This window comes from Sus scrofa, chromosome 9, assembly GCF_054392235.1.
Source record: "Sus scrofa isolate SSC_HxYL_T2T_F1_AM1 chromosome 9, Sscrofa_HxYL_maternal_Yorkshire_Landrace_v2.0, whole genome shotgun sequence".
In the NCBI taxonomy this organism is placed as follows: domain Eukaryota; kingdom Metazoa; phylum Chordata; class Mammalia; order Artiodactyla; family Suidae; genus Sus; species Sus scrofa.
Window position 1 is genome coordinate 139,885,656 of NC_139391.1, and position 16,724 is coordinate 139,902,379.

General features: G+C 50.0%; 1 protein-coding gene across 13 annotated transcripts in view; it reads left to right on the forward strand.

Moving 5' to 3' along the window:
* The first annotated feature begins 287 nt into the window (after nucleotides 1-287).
* Nucleotides 288-16,724, forward strand: part of ABCA13 (ATP binding cassette subfamily A member 13) — a 349,393-nt gene continuing 332,956 nt past the window's right edge. For 3 of the 13 annotated variants that reach the window (XR_014816633.1, XR_014816634.1, XM_084978169.1), the window contains exon 1: nucleotides 11,163-11,356. Coding sequence is in view for 5 of the 13 variants with exons in the window: in XM_084978169.1 (XP_084834295.1) it covers nucleotides 11,288-11,356 (69 nt within the window). In the remaining 8 variants the exon portion in view is untranslated. Of the gene's footprint in view, nucleotides 864-2,070; nucleotides 2,203-2,605; nucleotides 2,808-11,161; nucleotides 11,357-16,724 lie in introns of those variants that run through there. The other 10 variants (XR_014816631.1, XR_014816632.1, XM_021063905.2 and 7 more) reach the window with 7 other exon arrangements.

A 16,724-nucleotide genomic window follows, 5' to 3' on the forward strand; every position in this document is an offset into this window, starting at 1 on the left:
ATCTAGGTATTTTACGTAAAAATCCAGGTTTTCGGCTTGTCTTGAACAGAGCTCCGCATTGGCATGTAAAAGCAGTCAGCAGGAGCCAGCGGCGTGTGGATAGAGGGTAGCAGCTGGCTGTTTTTCATCAGCAGCAGGTAAGAAGGATGCTCGTCTTGACGAACCTCCGACCGCATCTCCATACCTGGTTGCAGCCTCCGGCCACGCGGGGGCGCACTCCGGAGGCGCACTCCGGGGGCGCGCCGACCCCGCGACCCCACACGCGGGCGCGCGCGCGCGGGCGCGGAATCCCCGGAAGGAGGAGCTGCCCGCCTGCCTGTGACGTTGAAAGCCATCCCTATGAAAACATTTAGGCATTAGTGCGTTAGGTCTGTAAAATGCTCCTAAAATGCTCTGTACGTTTCAAAACTGCTGAAAAGTCTCGTAATGCTCAGTCCGGCCAACGTCTTGCCAGCCTGGAGGGCTTGTTCTCATTTTCTGATGCAGCGGAAACCCGAAGAATTCACTTCGCAGCCAGTGAATGGGCTTGAGTCCAAATCTACCCGAACGCCAGACTATGGACTCGAGTAGTAGGAAGGCAGTCTGGCTGCTGTGGCATCTGTGGTCCTGCAGCCGAGGTACCGCAAGAGCCGCCCCAGCGAGGTCCTGATTTCTCGGCAGACGGGCGAGCACCTGAAGGGAAAGCCTGTTTCAACCCGAGGGGACACACATGCCGCTCTGTCCGAGCAGGGTTGTCAGCCTTCCGTGCGATGCTGTCGGGAAGCCGCTGGAGACTCACGTGAGGTGTCTGATCTGCTGCGACCTGCACGGGGGAGCCGGTTTATTCCCGTCGCAGTTTCCCCCGAGCAGAGCATCTGCGACAAGTGAGCTCGTCCCTGCCTGTTCCCTGGCTCTTTGCGAAAACCATAAGTCCTTCGATCCTAAGCGATTGTCCGCGGGCGGGGGCGGGGGTTGTCCAAGGCCCCGGGGGTGCTGGCAGGGAAGTGGTACCAGGGCCTTGGGAGAGGCGGCTGTGCGCTGCCACCTGTCACTTCCTCAGTGAGCTCGGGTCCCAGGGCATCCGTTTACCTGAGGTTTTATGAAATGAGAAAAACGTCCCTGCTCTTTCTGAGTCAAAGGAGAAAGAGGAGGCATTCCCTTGTGGCTCAGCAGGTTAAGGATCCTGGCATTGTCACTATAGCAACAGGGGCCGCTGCTCTGGTGGAGTTCAGTCCCTGGCCCAGGAACTTCCCCATGTCAGGGGCGCAGGTCAAAAAATAATTATTATAATAAAATAATTTTTAAAAGAAGAGATGAAAAGAGGTTTGCAGAGCTCGGCCGACTTGGAGGGAGCTCTCCCTCCTCGGCCTGCCCCTTCCTTAGAGATACCCTGTTTTCTGTGTTTTTAATTTGAGACTCCCCCTTGAAACCAGTGTTTAGAATCTCAGGAACAGTTTGCCAAGTGAACAGGAGTAGTACTTCCCAGGCTTGAGCTTCAGGACACTTCTATTTCATATCACACAAAATGAATTCTATCACTGCTGATCCCTAAATAACCACAGTCTGGATGCCTTGCTGAGTGATCATTGTGTTTCTCTAAGAAATATTTATCATAGAGCAGTGAGAACATTGCGCGGGGGAAGGGAGCTCCTGCGCATAGAAAAGGGTTCCTCAATGCCTTTGGCTTGAGGACAGAGCCACCTTGACTCACGTGTAGCTCAGGTCCGCAGGTGACTGGAAACAGGAAGCCTCAAATAGTGCTTCTGCACACGTGGTCCTGAATTAGAACTTCTGTGGGCGGGACCCACAGATCTAACAGCTCTTCTAGGCGATTCTGATACAGGCTCATGTCTGAGAACAGTGTTCACAACCCAGGGGGAACCCAGTCGGTTCTACGAAGAAAAACATTCCCTGGCATCACCCTTGGATGCGTCGTCTCTAGGTAGCCATACCGCCCTCTGCTGTTAGTGTCTCACATTACAAGTTGTCCGGGTGGAGAGCAGGTCTGGATCCGGGTCATTTACTGGAGAGGGTCTCAATTCTATGTTCCCTCCCTGCCCTCCTTTGTGGAGGGGCTTCACCCTCATGCAGTAGTGACCGACTATGGTGGTTACAGCTGTCCCATCCAAGGTCAAGGCCATCTCATTTGCTGTCCACTTTTCAAGAGCAAGGAAAACCCTCAAGGAAACTACAGCCGAGCACCCAACCCCAAGCCTCTCACTGGTGAGCAAAGAGCCACGGGAGACTCCTGGACCACTTCTGGGGGAGGGCATGAGATTGCATCGTGGGGCCACTGAGTTTTGCTTCTGAATCTGGAAACTTTGAGTCTCATGTAGCAGGGTTGGCCACCAGAACAAAATAAGACCAGAGCTTGGCCAGCTGGTTGTTTTTATTTTGTTTTGTCTTATACATTGTAGCAAACTTTAAAAATATGCAGTGCTACGACTTTTTAAAAACATTTTATGTTCCAGTAAGTGTAGATATATAGCAAGGTGCAAAGACAGTCCAGAGAAATCCTTTGTAACCTTTACCCAGGTTCCTGCAATGGTCACATCTCACAGAACTACGGTAGGATAAATGGCAAAATCAGAAACTGAGTGCGTGATTCTGTGCTATTTTATCACAGGCGTAGATTCATGGAAACGCAATTGAAATACAGACCTGTCCTGTGTCCACACGGTTTTCCCTCATGCTGCCCTTCTGTAGTCAGATCCAACCCTGACTCCACCACGGATGCGTTCTCCATCTTTATAACACGTTTGCTTGAGAATGTTCTATGAATGGAAGCATGCAGTATGCGGCTCTTGAGATGACACGTTTCACTCAAGGTAATATCCTTGTGATTCATCCGAGGAATGAATTTCGTTTTTTAATGGTTGAGTTTTGTTTCGTTTTGCTTTTCCCTTTTATGGCCAAAACAGACTGTCGCTCATTGCTTCTCACCGCCCGGTCGTCTTCCACTGTGTGGATGGACAGTGTTTAACCCTCCCCCGTGGAAGGGCGTTTGGGTTGTTTCCAGTTTTCAGCTGTCCTGATACAGCTGCTATGAACATTCACACACAGGATTTTGTGTGAGGATAAGTTTTCATGTCTTTAGGACAAATGCCCAGAGTATGATTGCTGCTTATATGCTAAGTGTACATTTAATTTTTAAAGGAAGTGCCAAAATATTTTGGTGGCTGTGCCATTTTGCCATCCCACCAGCAATATAGGAGAGATCTCATTTCTCCACAGCGGTGCCAGTGTTTGGTTTTCTCACGAAGGTTTGTTTCGGCAGGTCTAGGAGGTGTATAATGCTATCTCGTCTTGGTCTCAACTAGCGTTTCCTGATCATTATCGATGTTTTCTTTGCATGGTCTTTTTGATATCCAGCAAAATGTCTTTTCATGTCTTTTGCCTATTTCCTGATTTTATTTTATTTTATTTTTTGCTTTTTAGGGCCACACCTGCAGCATATGGAGGTTCTCAGGCTAGGGGTCGAATTGGAGCTGTAGCTGCTGGCCTACACCACAGCCACAGCAACACAGGATCTGAGCCGTGTCTGTGGCCTACACCACAGCTATGGCAACGCCAGATCCACTGAGCAAGGCCAGGGATCAAACCTGTGGCCTCATGGATGCTAGTCAAATTTGTTAACTGCTGAGCCACGATGGGAGCTCCCTAATTTTGTTTTTATTTGTTGAGGTATTTTTTCCCTTTTATGGCCACACTTGCAAAAATTCCCAGGCCATGGATCAGATCCAAGCCACAGACAGACCCTATGCTGCAGCTGCAGCAACACTGGATCCTTAACCACAGCAGGAACTCCAGTTGCTGCATTTTGACAGCTCAGATATTCTAAATATCAGCCCCTTGTCAGATATGTGGTTTGCAAATATTTTCTTCTAGCCCGTGGCTTCCTTTTTCATTCTCTTATCAGTGTTTTTCACAGGGCAACATTTTTCATTTAGATAAAGTCTGAGTATACATTTTTCCTTTCATGGATTATCCCTTGTGCGTTGTCTTGTAGCCTCGAGTTTTTTCTATCCTCGTTTCGCCCTCCTCTCTTTCCATCACACCAGTGGCAAACTCTGACTTTGTCCCATATGTCCCTGAGTCTCTGATGATGATTATTTTCAATCTTTTCCCGCCTGGTGTTTGGACTGGATAACTTTTATTGGTCTATCTTCAGGTTTGCTGCCTTTGTCATCTTTCCTATCCATTCTGCTAGAGTGTCTCCAATAAATGTTTTCCTTCTGTTATTTTATATTTAAGTTCTAAAACTTCCCATTGTCCTTTTTTTATAATTCTTTGCTGAAAATAATCATCTTTCCAGTTGTTTCAAGACTTTGTCCTTATTTCATGGAGCATGGTTATAAGAAATACTTTTTTCTTTGGCCACACCAGGAATTGAATCCAAGCTGCAGCTGCGGCATAAATCACCTAATCCTTAACCCACTGCGCCAGGCTGCAGAGACAACTTGGGATACTTAACCTGATGTGCCACAGCAGCAACTCCTAATAATTACTTTAATTATCTAATAATTCCACCCTTTGGGTCCTCTTGGGGTTGCCGTCATTTGAATGTCTTTACTTGAGAGCTATTTTTAAAAAGGTTTTTCCTGGTTTTTAATGTATGTTGAGTAACTATGACTTCTGCTGTTGGATTTTTTGAATATTATTTGACTGGATCCTATTAAAATCTTCCAGGGACTGTTGATTTGTTTTGTTTCAGCAAGCAGTTGGCACAGCTAGGTTCCCTCTGCAAGTTCTGTTCCATCTTCTGTGGTTTGTGCCTCCAGTATTAATTGAATTTTAGATTTGGCATTTGATTCTGCCGTCCTATGTTTCCAAATTAGAACTAGACTCTCTGGCCTTGGAGTAAAGAGAAACTACATTTCATGTTTTAACCTGGAGCGAGAAAATTCTGCTCACATGGAAGGTACCTGAAGCCTCAGGTTGTCCCGGGGGGATTAAAAGGAGGCTGTCGCTCGGTGTCCTTACTCCTGGGTCAGAGGTTTGGGCAACTTTCCTCTCAGTATTATGACTGGAGTTTTGAGTATATCTTTTTACTTTTCTTGTCTCAGTGGGCACTGGGTACCATTACAAGGTGAAAACCACATGTTCTAGCCATTTTATTGTCTTTTGAACACCAAGTCTTTTGATACGTTTTGGAGTTAAGTTTTCTATTAGAGTGAGAAACCCATTCAGATTCATGGGCAATTATTGAAGTTAGAAAAATAGAGTTCAGAATCAGAGAAAAGGAAGTTTATTTAAATTACCCATGAGATTATATTTTTCAAGATTTCTAAATCAGGGACAACTGGACTGTGGAAGTTCTTTAAACTATGAAACTTCTAATTGCTTATTGTTGCTCATTTCAATACAGCTTCTTAACGGAGACAGAGAGGCCATTTTACCTGAAAATCTTGAAGAATTTCATTGTAACTTTCTAAGTCCATTACCACAGCGTTCAGAGGGACCAGCCCCGTGCCTATGATCAGCCGCCACATTCAGGTTGACAGCGGGTTGGGGGGGGGTTGTCTTTGGGGATGAATTGGCACTGGTGGAAGTGAGAATACTTCAGACCCAGTCTTTTTAAACACGGCTAGACTGAAGCACAGCCAGGAAAGCAATGAGGGTGGGATTCAGCCCCATCCTCCCCTCCCCCATGTGTGTCTGGCCTCCTCCTCACCTTCTAGGAATCTAACCTTAAATCAGAGGATCAAGGTGAGTGGCAGTGGAACAGGAAGGGGGAGTGGGGTCTGGCAGGGCGCAGATCCCGGGGCGAGCCCTGTGATCGCTCATAAATCCACATATTATCTTTGCACACTGCGAAGTCCCCTGACAAGGGCCCGTGGAGGGTTCCCATCTGTAGTGATCGATGCCTGAGGCACATCGGGAGTCCGCACGGATCACTCAGGAGACTGTGGTCCAAGTGAATGACCGTTCTCCTGGGGAACCTCCAGCTTTAAGGATGATCCCCGGGAGTTCCGTTCTCGTGGTTTCCTCGGTGTATTCGAGGGCCGCAGAAACTCCCAGATCTGGGCGAAATGCAAGCATCAGCCTTCAAGTCCTTAGCCAGCCTCGCCAGAGAAGCCACAGATGCAAAGTCAGCTTCCCAGGGCTGCTTAAGCAACTGGCATTTTTGTCTCACAGTGATGGAGGCTGCACGTGGAAGGCCGCGGCTCAGCAGGTTGGTTCCGGTGAGGCCTCTCTTCCTGGCTTGCAGATGGGCACCTTTTGGCTGGGTCCTCGCGTGGCTTTGCCTCTGTGTGCGCATGGCAAGAACTCCATCTCTGGTCTCTTCCTCTTTGATAGGACACCAGTCCTGCTGAGTCAAGGCCCACCCATGACCCATGGAGCCTTATTACTCCCTAATGGTCTGATCTCCAAATGTAGTCACAGTGGGAGTTAGGACTTCAAAATATGAATTATGGGGGACGCAGTTCCATCCATACACTCTCTTTTTCTTTCCCGACTCTCCTTGTGATGTAGTTTTCACAGTAAGTGTCCCATTTCCCAATCGCCGTTGAGCCAGCAGACTTTGGTTTTGTGAGTTAGGGTAGAAGAGGGGCTGGTGAGCCTGCTCATGTTTTTTCCTCTAATTGTCGTGGCGACATCTGAACTTTCGTGCTTCCCTCTGTATGTGCTGTCCGCCCGCGTGGATGTGGAACAGGTGGCTGTCTGAGTGGATGGCTGGGGTTGGGGGGCTGGTACCAGGTGAGCTGATCTTGATGCTGGAGAGTGTGGGAGCGGCCAGTACGGGGGGGAGCCCCTGCTTGCTCATTTTATTTTCATGCAGGCACTTCGAGCTCTCCTTTATGCCACGAACCGGGTTAGGTGCTTTGTCTTATCTCAGTCTGTGGTGTCCACTTCAAATCCAACCCTTGCCTGGGGGAGGGGGGCCCATCTCTGGCCCTTCCTGGTGGAGAGGCCCCTCCGCCTTCTCTCCTGTTAATGATGTCATCGTCTCTCTTCTTTACCCTTTGACCCAGCTCCTTGTTGCTCTCACCATCCAGAGCTGTGCTAAGGGGGCTGGCTGGATGGGTGCGATGCTTGTCGGTAGACACAGGAAAAGAGGAAGAGAAAAGGCAGGATCCCACCATTCCCTGGACGAATTCAGTTCGCTTTTAGCCACGTGTGCCGTGAGGATTCTGAGTGAAATGGAGGGTGGGGGGCGCAGAAAGGCAGAAGCCCTCTCTTAATGATAAGGACAGGGCTGGCCTCAACGCTGGGCCAGACCTTCCCCTGTGAGCTGGCATCTGTGGACCACTTGGCACACTCTGTATCCATCAGGGTCAGCAAGGAAAATACAGATCACGCTGAACATTCTGAAGAGAGGACATGTGATGTGGAAACCATTGTGTAGGTGACTGGGGAGCTGAGAAGGAGGGGGGGCTGGGGGTAAGGACAGGCAGGAGGCCGCGGGCTGCGACCCAGGGTCTCTGCAGAGAGCCGGGCACAGGCCTCGGTAACCACAGAGCATGATGCCCCTGAGGCTCTCAGGGGCTGCACCACGGGTGAGGGATCCAGTTCCTCCCAACTTTTTTTGTTCATCTGTCCCCTTGGCTGGGCACCTGACCTGGAGGACTGGCGATTGGAAATGACAAAGCCACTCACCTCCCTCTGTGGCAGGAGGTGTGGGTGCGGGTGGGGCTGGGAAGCCTTGTGGAGCTGGCTCTCAGCACAGCAGTCACTCCCAGTGTGGGGACACTGTCTAGGAGTCCCTGCCCATAGCTCAGGGACTTTCTTCTCTCTCTCTCTCTTTTTAACCTGCCCCATAAGCAAGTTCCCAGGCTAGGGGTCCAATCCGAGCTGCACAAGTCTGCCTACCCCACAGCACCGCAATGCTGGCTCCAAGCTGCATCAGCATGCAGCAATGCCGGATCCTTATCCCCTGAACGGGGCCAGGGGTCTGAACCCTCATTCCCATGGATCCTAGGTGGCTTCTTAACCCTGAGCGCCACAACGGAGGACTCCTGCCTTCCCTCTCTGGCTGGATCACTAACGCTTCCTCCTGTCACTCCCACTCCCCAACCTACGGCCCCTGCAGGGCTCCGTGCAGGGAAGGAAGAGGTGGAGCTTCTGGGTGAGGTCTGACCTTGGCCTTGGCTGCGGAGGGCAGGGGCAACCGAGGGGCAGGCGGCCTCTCCAGATGGGCAGGTAGCCGGTTTACCACACAGGGAACTTACATAAGAGGCTTGTCCTGGACAAGGACCTTAAAGTCCCCGTGTGGGCCTGGCGGGGCTCAGTCCCTTGCCCCTCTCGCTATCACCCTCCCTCTGGCTGCACTCTTGGAGGGGGGCCGGTGGGACGGAGGGGGACAGCATGGGGGTGCAGGGCGGGCGAGGAGCCAGTATCCACGCGGGCCATTTCAGTGCACTGGGGGGGTTCAAGGTCTCTGCACACGCGGTGTCACTGCCAGGAGCAGGGGGGTGCCAGGTGGCACTTGATCGGAACAGGCGTTTCTGGTTCTGGCGACCAGCAGGCGGGATGGCCCCTGAGCATCTGGGAAGAGAGTCCGTGGCCATTTGGAGCAGGAACTCGCGGGCTCCTGCGTGGATGCACGACAGCATCCCCCAGTCACTGCCGGGAGCAGACACAGTCACAGCCCGCGGCTTCCAGCTGCTTCCATGGGGCTGCACAGCTGAGCAGAGACCAGGCGAGGTCTGCTTTCCTGAGGTGGATTCAGGTAACAGAAAGTGAACGGTTTCAAAGCGAGGGTTCAGTGTGTCCCCTGAGTGGGACATCCCTGCTCCCCGGCTCCAGAAGCACCTCCTTCGCCCTGAAGGAGGACCCGGCACCCTTCACTGCCCCCCGCCCCAGCTCACTGATCGTGCCTCGTCTGCCGGCTCAGCTGCTGGGGACCCTTGGCCTGTGCTGCCTGCCTTTCCTGTCGGGCTGCTGTCTCGGGCTCCTCCCGTGTCCTAGTGGGTGTCGGCATGTCACCCCTTTGTGTGGCTGAATGATGCTCCGTGCGCATTTGCCGAGCCATGTCTATCCACGTGTCTCCTGGTGGGCGCTTGTGTTGTCTCCAGTTTATCACGGTTGTGAACTCGCCTGGGGGTGCGCGTCACAGAGGTGGGATGTGGCCCCAGGGCGCTGCCAGCTGAGATCTGCCTCTTTAGACAGGGCCTGGGCACTGGCGGGAGGACTCAGGCTGGATGCTGGCCCAGCACTCTCAGGCAGGGGGACCCCTGGTGCAGGGGCCTCCTCTTAGCTCCGGCCTGGACCTCCGAGGGCAAAAGTCGCTCCTTGGAAGCTTGAGCAGGTAAAACGAGGGTAATGGTGTTGTTTTGCTTAGCGGATTTGTTCGGTGTTGAGGGTGTCTCTTTTGTGTATAATTCTCAAGGCTGTGGCCTCGGGGAATGTTACACTTTCAGATGGCAAGTTGCACAGTGGAGAATGACCTTTGTTTTGTTGGAGGTTCCAGGAGCATCATGACCGTATGACGGGGCCCCTTTGCTGCTCCACAGAAGCTGGCACAACATTGTAAATCAACTATACTTTACTAAAAAATACAAGAAAAAAAAAAAAAGAACAAAAGATGTGACGGGAAGACTATTTGCAGCAATTAACGGCCCCCCTCCCTCACCTGGCCTCTAAGCGAGCTTTGCTGAAAGCCTTTCGGGAGTTCAGGATTTTTAAGGCACCAGCCACCCGTCTCCTTGCCCGGCCCTGCGGTGAACCTTTCTGCTCCAAACTCTGACATATCCGAGTTGGTTTGACCTCACTGTGGGTCGGGCACAAGGACCTGTTAACACGTGTACTTGCTTGAGTCCCTGTTTGGGATTCTTTGGGGGTATATACCTAGGAATAGACTTGCAGAGTCCTGTGGCAATTCTAGGTTTAACTACAGTTTTCTTTTTGAACCTTGGAAAACTGCTCCGGGCAGCATCCCACCCTCATGGTGCAGTCGTGATGTGTGTGCCACGCTCCCGGCACCCTCCGTGGGAGCACGGAAGAGGTAAGGTGCAACCACGCAGAACTCTGGCTGCTCTGAGAAGGAAATGCGGGGGTGCTTTTCCTCACAGTGGCGTTTTTGAAAACAACAGCAGTCCCCTGTGACGTGTGTGTTCAGTGCGTTGTCTGCAGAGGGTTCTGGGAGGTGGCAGCACAGAGATGGCAGGGCTGGGTTTTGAGGGGGTGAAAGCCAAGGAGGATGTGGTGTGGACATCAGGCTAACTCATGCATGGGAGCCAACCCCCCGCCATACTGGGGAATGGCTTCACTCTGGTGCTGCAACCCGGGTAACAAATAATAGAATCCAAATTGTAAATGGTTTCTTTTAAAAAATAGATTTACAGGGTCATTGACTCAATTCCTCTGCCAATGCCTATGCCGCTTCCTGTTGCAAAAGCCATTGATGGCACATTCATAGCTCGTGGAGGTTGCATTGAAATGGAAAAGCACAAGAGTCTCGTTGCCTGGCATCCCCCGACCACAGGCGGGGGCGACAGGAACCCAGGAGCTTCGCCTCGAGGACCAGCTGCTGCCAGCTGAGTTCCTTCCCGTTAAACAATTAAGGTTAAGACAAGTGTTGGAGCCTCAGTCTGGGCCCAGAGCAGCCCACAGCTTGCGGCTTCTGCTGCCCTGCAGGGGGCTTGCCTGAGGTCCGGCATCGCTGATGATGCTCTCTGTCGTTTGCCTTGCTCTCTGGTGGCAGCGATAAGTTATAGATGGGAGAGTGACCAGCATTGTCTAACCTGGGCGTCCAGGGTTTACTCACAGAAATGGGAAAGGCCGACCCGATCCCCGAGCCTTTGGGGGAAAGTGGTAAGAGAGGGGGATTAAGGCGTCGTGACCGCCCAGCCGACCTGGAGCTCGAAGCACCTGCTCTCCCCCGCCTCCCCAGCCAACACTGCTTCCGTCCTTCCCTCTCCTTTCCCTCTGATTATCTGCCAGGGCATGTCCAAAATGGAAACCATTTTGGTTGATGAGTAGGATGGCTGGTTTCAGGGGGAGGGCAGCGATAATTCCATCCTATTAGCATCAAGGGAGACGAGGGGGCCGCGCTCCGCGTGAGCACTGCTTCTGGCTGCTCGCATCCGCTGTGTGCGTCCTTGGACATGTGCGTGCCCAGAGGCTGCCTGTTGGAACCCAGCCCTCCCGAAACACCAAACACTGGGTAAGATTTCTCAACAGATGCAGAACAAGAGGGACATTCGATGCCTGCCTCATTCAGTCACCAGCAATCTGCCTTGCATCACTCACTTTTGTTGGGATTGACTAATAGGCGTCTTTCTTTGCCCTGTGCCTTTGCCCAGCCTGGCAGATATAAGCCTGGTGCTCGGGCCGGCTTCCCAATGAACACAGGAGGGCAGGCATGGGGCGGGCTGGGCGCCAGTTCCGGGCCCTGCTCTGGAAGAATTGGCTCTGCAGGATCAGACACCCGGTGAGCGCTGCATGTTCCCACGGTCCTGGGAGATCAGTGTGGTGGCTGAGGCTGGGGACAAGGGGCTGGTCTGGCTGCTTCCCCCACCTCTGCGGGGACTTGGGAAAGCCAGAACCTGCCCTCAGGGCCAAATGTGACCAGGTCAAAATCATGGCTGCAGCATTCGGCCGGAAGGGCTCTACTTTAGAAAAAGTTTTAAAAAGAAGGTATTTGAACTATAACTGGTGTTTTGCGCATCTGCTGTAAGACTGAACTGCAAATCTTCTGGCTGAAGGGCTAGGGCATGACATGCTTTTAATGCATAAGCTGAGGCTCACAGACCATGAGGCTGTGAGGCCTGGATTTTGCTGTTCTTTGATGTCAGACGATTAGAGTTAGTCCCCATCTCTTGAGAATTGTATCCCAATTGCATTGCAAGGCTCTGCTACATAGGTTGGACTCACCCAAACCAAATTCGTACTGACGCTGCACAAAAGTCCTATAAGGGTGTGTGTTAACGAAGCAGAATCAATTGCTTATTATTACAGTTGGCTCTCCTTATTACCAACGCTGCAAGATTAAAATGAACACTTAGAATATTTTCACTAGAGGTAGATCCTCAGCAGTGCCTGCATCATGTCTGACTTTAAGATCCGTCCTTAGCACATGGAGGTGTTTTTTTGGTTTTTTGTTTTTTTTTCTTTTCTGCTAACTAATTCTTCTGTTGGAAGAAATTCGATAATTGACATTGCATCTCATTTGGCTGAATTCTCATATGCAAAATTTTCTTCTTTTCGTCCTGAAAATAAGGTAAATATTAAAAACATTTGAACAAAGATGCTTTTTCTTTATCATGCAAAGATCTTCAGGATGAGAATGAGTCCAGCGGAAATTTGACGGCACAGAAGTTTGAAGGCCAGAAATGGACAAGTGAGATTTCTATTCTTGATGGATTGCTACTGCGCTGGTGTCTGCGTCAGTGTTTTCCGACTTAGGAACAGTGTATTTTATGGCACGTGGTAGGTTTGAGGGAACTGAGCTTATTTTCCTGTGAAAGAGTGTCGTGGGTAGAAGCTAGCTTCCCCGTCGCTCCTCTTTCTGCTTTTAGCTTTTAACTCATTTAAACCTCAGAACAGCTCAGCGGTCAGACACAGGGACTCTCTCTCCTTCATTATTATCAGAACTTGATTTGTTTAAACATTTTTACAGCTATTCGTGCTCTTGGGATAAATGTCCTCATCAGAAGTATTTTATGCACTTATTCGTTTGATGACTGCTTATTTAAATGCTGGCTCCTGCATCCCATCATTCTTTGCCTGTTTTCCCCCCTTTTTTCATATTTATCAGCTCATGACACACCATGGACTTATTTACAGGTTAATTTCCTCTTGAGCTTGCCTTAGATGCTCAGATCCCTTATAGCAGGGAGTTCTTTCTGATTTGTCCACCAACATATTCCCCAGCACCCAGAACAGTGCCTGGAGCATAATAGGTGTTCAATAAATAGTTGAATGAGTGAAAGAAGAAGGGACTACGACATTTATTGCACGTGTGTGGTGTGTGAGGTAGAGTGTGGCCAGCACACTGCACACGTGCAATAAATAAGCTACCCTCTTAGGCTCGGACAGAGGAGACCTGTGGTTTACACAAGGATGTACGGAACGAACCCACCTTTGGGGAGACATCGTGCCATGTCCCTGCACCAGCGGGAAGTGATATTTGCCCGAGGTTACTCACTGACATGCTGCGTGTGACAGCCAAGGAGTAGAAACCACGCAGGGGGTTTGGTGCAGAGAACGGAGCCCGAATCCCAGCCCGGCCGCCCGCTCCCTTACTGCGCAGACAACGTCCTCCCTGCTAAGCGAGCTCGTTTGTAAGGGTCAGATGCATCAGAGTGTGTGTCAGGTGCTTTTGCCGCAGTGCCCAGCCTTAGAGTGAGACCTGCTTGCTTATTCGGCCAGTTTCAGAGGTGGTAGAGACTTGGGGTCTCGACATCTTGGGGGGCAGGAGGTGAGCCCACAGAGCGAGGCGAGGCCAAGGATAACTCAGATCCTCCGGCACCACTGGGTTGGAAGGCAGCCCCAGGGATGAAACGTGAAGTGTTCTCATCTCCTCGTTCGGCTGCCTTGGAAATATTGAGGCCAGGCCCCTCTGGGCGAATGTCTTTAAACTGACCTACTTTTCACATTTTCCTCCTGGTCGCCTATGATCATCTGGAAATTCTTTTTCTCCCCCCGCCCAGTGGACTGTGGGATTGGGGTGTTGGCAGAAACTGGGGGGAAAACCCATCTGATCAAGTGACTAGACAGCCTCAAATAAGTGTTTACTCAGTGGATCAAAATCAAGAACTGTTTTGTAAGATGAGTTTACCCCTGGAGGAAACCTGTTTGTTTTTAGATTTACTTTAAAAAACCCTTCGCTGTATTATGTTTAATAATTATTCTGGTTCCTATAGGAAACTCTTATGGACATTTCAAACGGAGGAAAATAGAAGCGTATAGAATGACCAAGTAGCACCTGTCACCTTAGCTTTCTAGACTGTTGAAATTCTACTGTTCTTAGACAAAAAATAAGTATGACTAGAAGCACATTTTAATAACTAATACTCCTTATTTTTTCTCTTGAATTTTATTTACTGCATAAATAGCCCTGTAACGAGAAGGAAACGTTTAAAAATCGCCTAAAATTCCGTTATCCTAACGTGTCTGCTACTTTTCTAGTTTTTTTTCCGTCCTTTGGACCACATCCTGTGTTGGGTGTGAACACTCTTCCCAGTGCTTTGCTGTTGGCAATGACGTCTTTATGTACGAAGGATGTATCTTATGCTAGCTTGTGACTCTCGAATGAATTTCCTAAAGCGGGGTTTCTGGGTCAGAGCTCGGCCAGCCGTGTCTGCATGGGTGGTGATGCCCCTGGGAGCGTCCCCTTGGGCTGCTTCTGAAGAACCTTCCTGACACCGGCAAAGACCCACTGTGAGCCATGCTTTTCCATGTGAATTTCTATAATTTGTTTTTATGTTTTATTCTCACTGTAAATCATTCTGATTCTTTGAACCTCTTTTTAATAATTTAATAACAGGGAGTTCCCCTTGTGACTCAGCAGGTTAAAAAACTGACTAGTTTCCATGAGGATGTGAGTTTGATCCTTGGCCTCGCTCAGTGGGTTAAGGATCCGCCATCGCTGCAAGCTGTGGGGTAGGTCACAGATGAGGTGGCCTCTGGCATCGCTGTGGGCTGGGGTGTGGGCCTGTAGCAGCCGCTCTGATTCTACCCCTAGCCTGGGAACTTCCATGTGCTGCGGGTGTGGCCCTAAAAATACAAAATAATAATAGTAATAATTTAATAACAAGAGAACCAAATAATGTAAGCCGGGCGTCTGCTGCTTGGATGTCTCCCGGTTCTGCAGTCTTTTGGGGTTTTTCCATGTTCTACTGAAGAGAGGCTGACACTCACCCCACACCCTGGAGATGACGCAGTTCCCATCAGCCCCTCGGGTCTGCCCTGGGCAGTGACCTTCTCTGGGTCACGGCTGCCTCCGATCCCCAGCCCCTGTTGGACCCTTCCTTTGTGCTCCGTGTCTCACCTCCTGTGACTACCCCCTCCGCAGTGGGCTCAGGCTCCAGTTCCTGACTCATAATGAGAGCGGAGGCAAGCCTTGGGGTTTGGTGAGCTTTTACTGGAGACGTGGGCTCATGGCGGGGTGTGGAGCGTAGTTTAGTGCAGAGACATCGCTATCCTAAAAACCCATGATCCACCCCAATTTCCCAACTGTGGGTTAGGGAGCGGGGGGCTGATGGAAACAACAAAACTCTGTGGCCCTGTTTCACCAGGAACACACTGTCTGCCTGGGAACCCCAACCCAGACACCTCCCCGCACATGAAGGGCTGTATTCTTGCTTTTTTTTTTAATATATAATTTTTATTTTCCATTATAGCTGATTTACAGTGTTCTGTCGATTTTCTCCTGTACAGCATGGTGACCCAGTCACACATACATGCACACATTCTTTTTTCTCACATTATCATGTTCCATCATAAGTGACTAGACATAGTTCCCAGGGCTACACAGCAGGCTCTCATTGCTAATCCAGTCCGAAGGCAAGAGTCTGCATCTATTAACCCCAAGCTCCCCATCCACCCCTCCCTCTTCCCCTTGGCAACCACAGGTCTATTCACCAAGTCCATGAGTTTCTTTTCTGTGGAAAGGTTCATTTGTGACATATATTAGATTCCAGATATAAGAGCTATCAGATGGGATTTGTCTTCCTCCTTCTGACTCTCTTCACTCCGTGTGAGTCTCTAGGGTCACCTGTATGGTAACAGGTATACTTTCTCTTAGACACAGACAGAATTACGGTGTCTTCACCAGGGCTTCCCCTCTGGCCTGGCTCCAGGAAGCCCCTGAGGCTGTCCCAGCTCCACGTCGAGGGGCTCTCCACTTGGCACAAGCCAAGTTCAGTTCTGCCCCCTCCCATGAGCAAAGCTCCAGGGAAGCCATCCCACCCCAGGCTGCCTCCAGGCTCTGTCTGCCTCCAGCCGTCTACCTCAGGGCCCAGCCCTTAAATCACCTCCTGGGAGACCACTTTTCTTTAACGCTTAGAGAAGAAACTCTCAATCTGAGCCCCAAGTGCTTGAAACCTCAGAGCTTTCAGGTGCATGCGTGTGTTTTCCCCACAAGACAGAGCGCCTCTCATTTCTTTGAGGCTTTTGTTCACCACTGGATTCAGGTGCTGAAAGCCTAACTTGGCGTTAAAGAATAATTTCCTTTTGGAAACAATTAACATGATGCCACAATTTCTGTATTTGTCTGAAGTTGCAAAACATTTTAGATATTAAGTCGTAGAAGTAAAGTAGCTCCTATTTCTTTTGGAAAAGTGCTTAAGTCTTAGAGGTTGTGTATGATTACAAGTTACCAATTACTTGTCAGATTTGCTATAAAGGTCTCCTAAGGGCATTAGCAGGAATGCGGGGGTCAAAGGTCCAAAGCTGACCCTTTGATAGGTTGGAAAAAAGATCAGAAAATGGTTCCTCAGAAGATGCTACAGTTGTATATATGTGTATGTATGTGTGTATATATGTATATATATAGATATATATATATATAAATAGCATTCTAGATTTATATTAGAGAAAAACAAAGTTCAAAAGTTCAGACATGAGCTGTTGACAGACTGATTTTGGAAGTGGTGCTAGTGGAGTTCTGGGTATGACGGTCTCTGAAAGGTTCTGCAAATAAAAATGGTTAGAAAAAAGTCCCTGGCATGGGATCTCAGTGCCGTAAGGGGTGACTGCGATGCGTTTACCATGCTGTTGCATTGGCAGTCCTGTGATGACAGAATGAGGCCCACAGGCCGTTGGGGCACCGCAGCGCCGACCATGGAGAGTGTGTG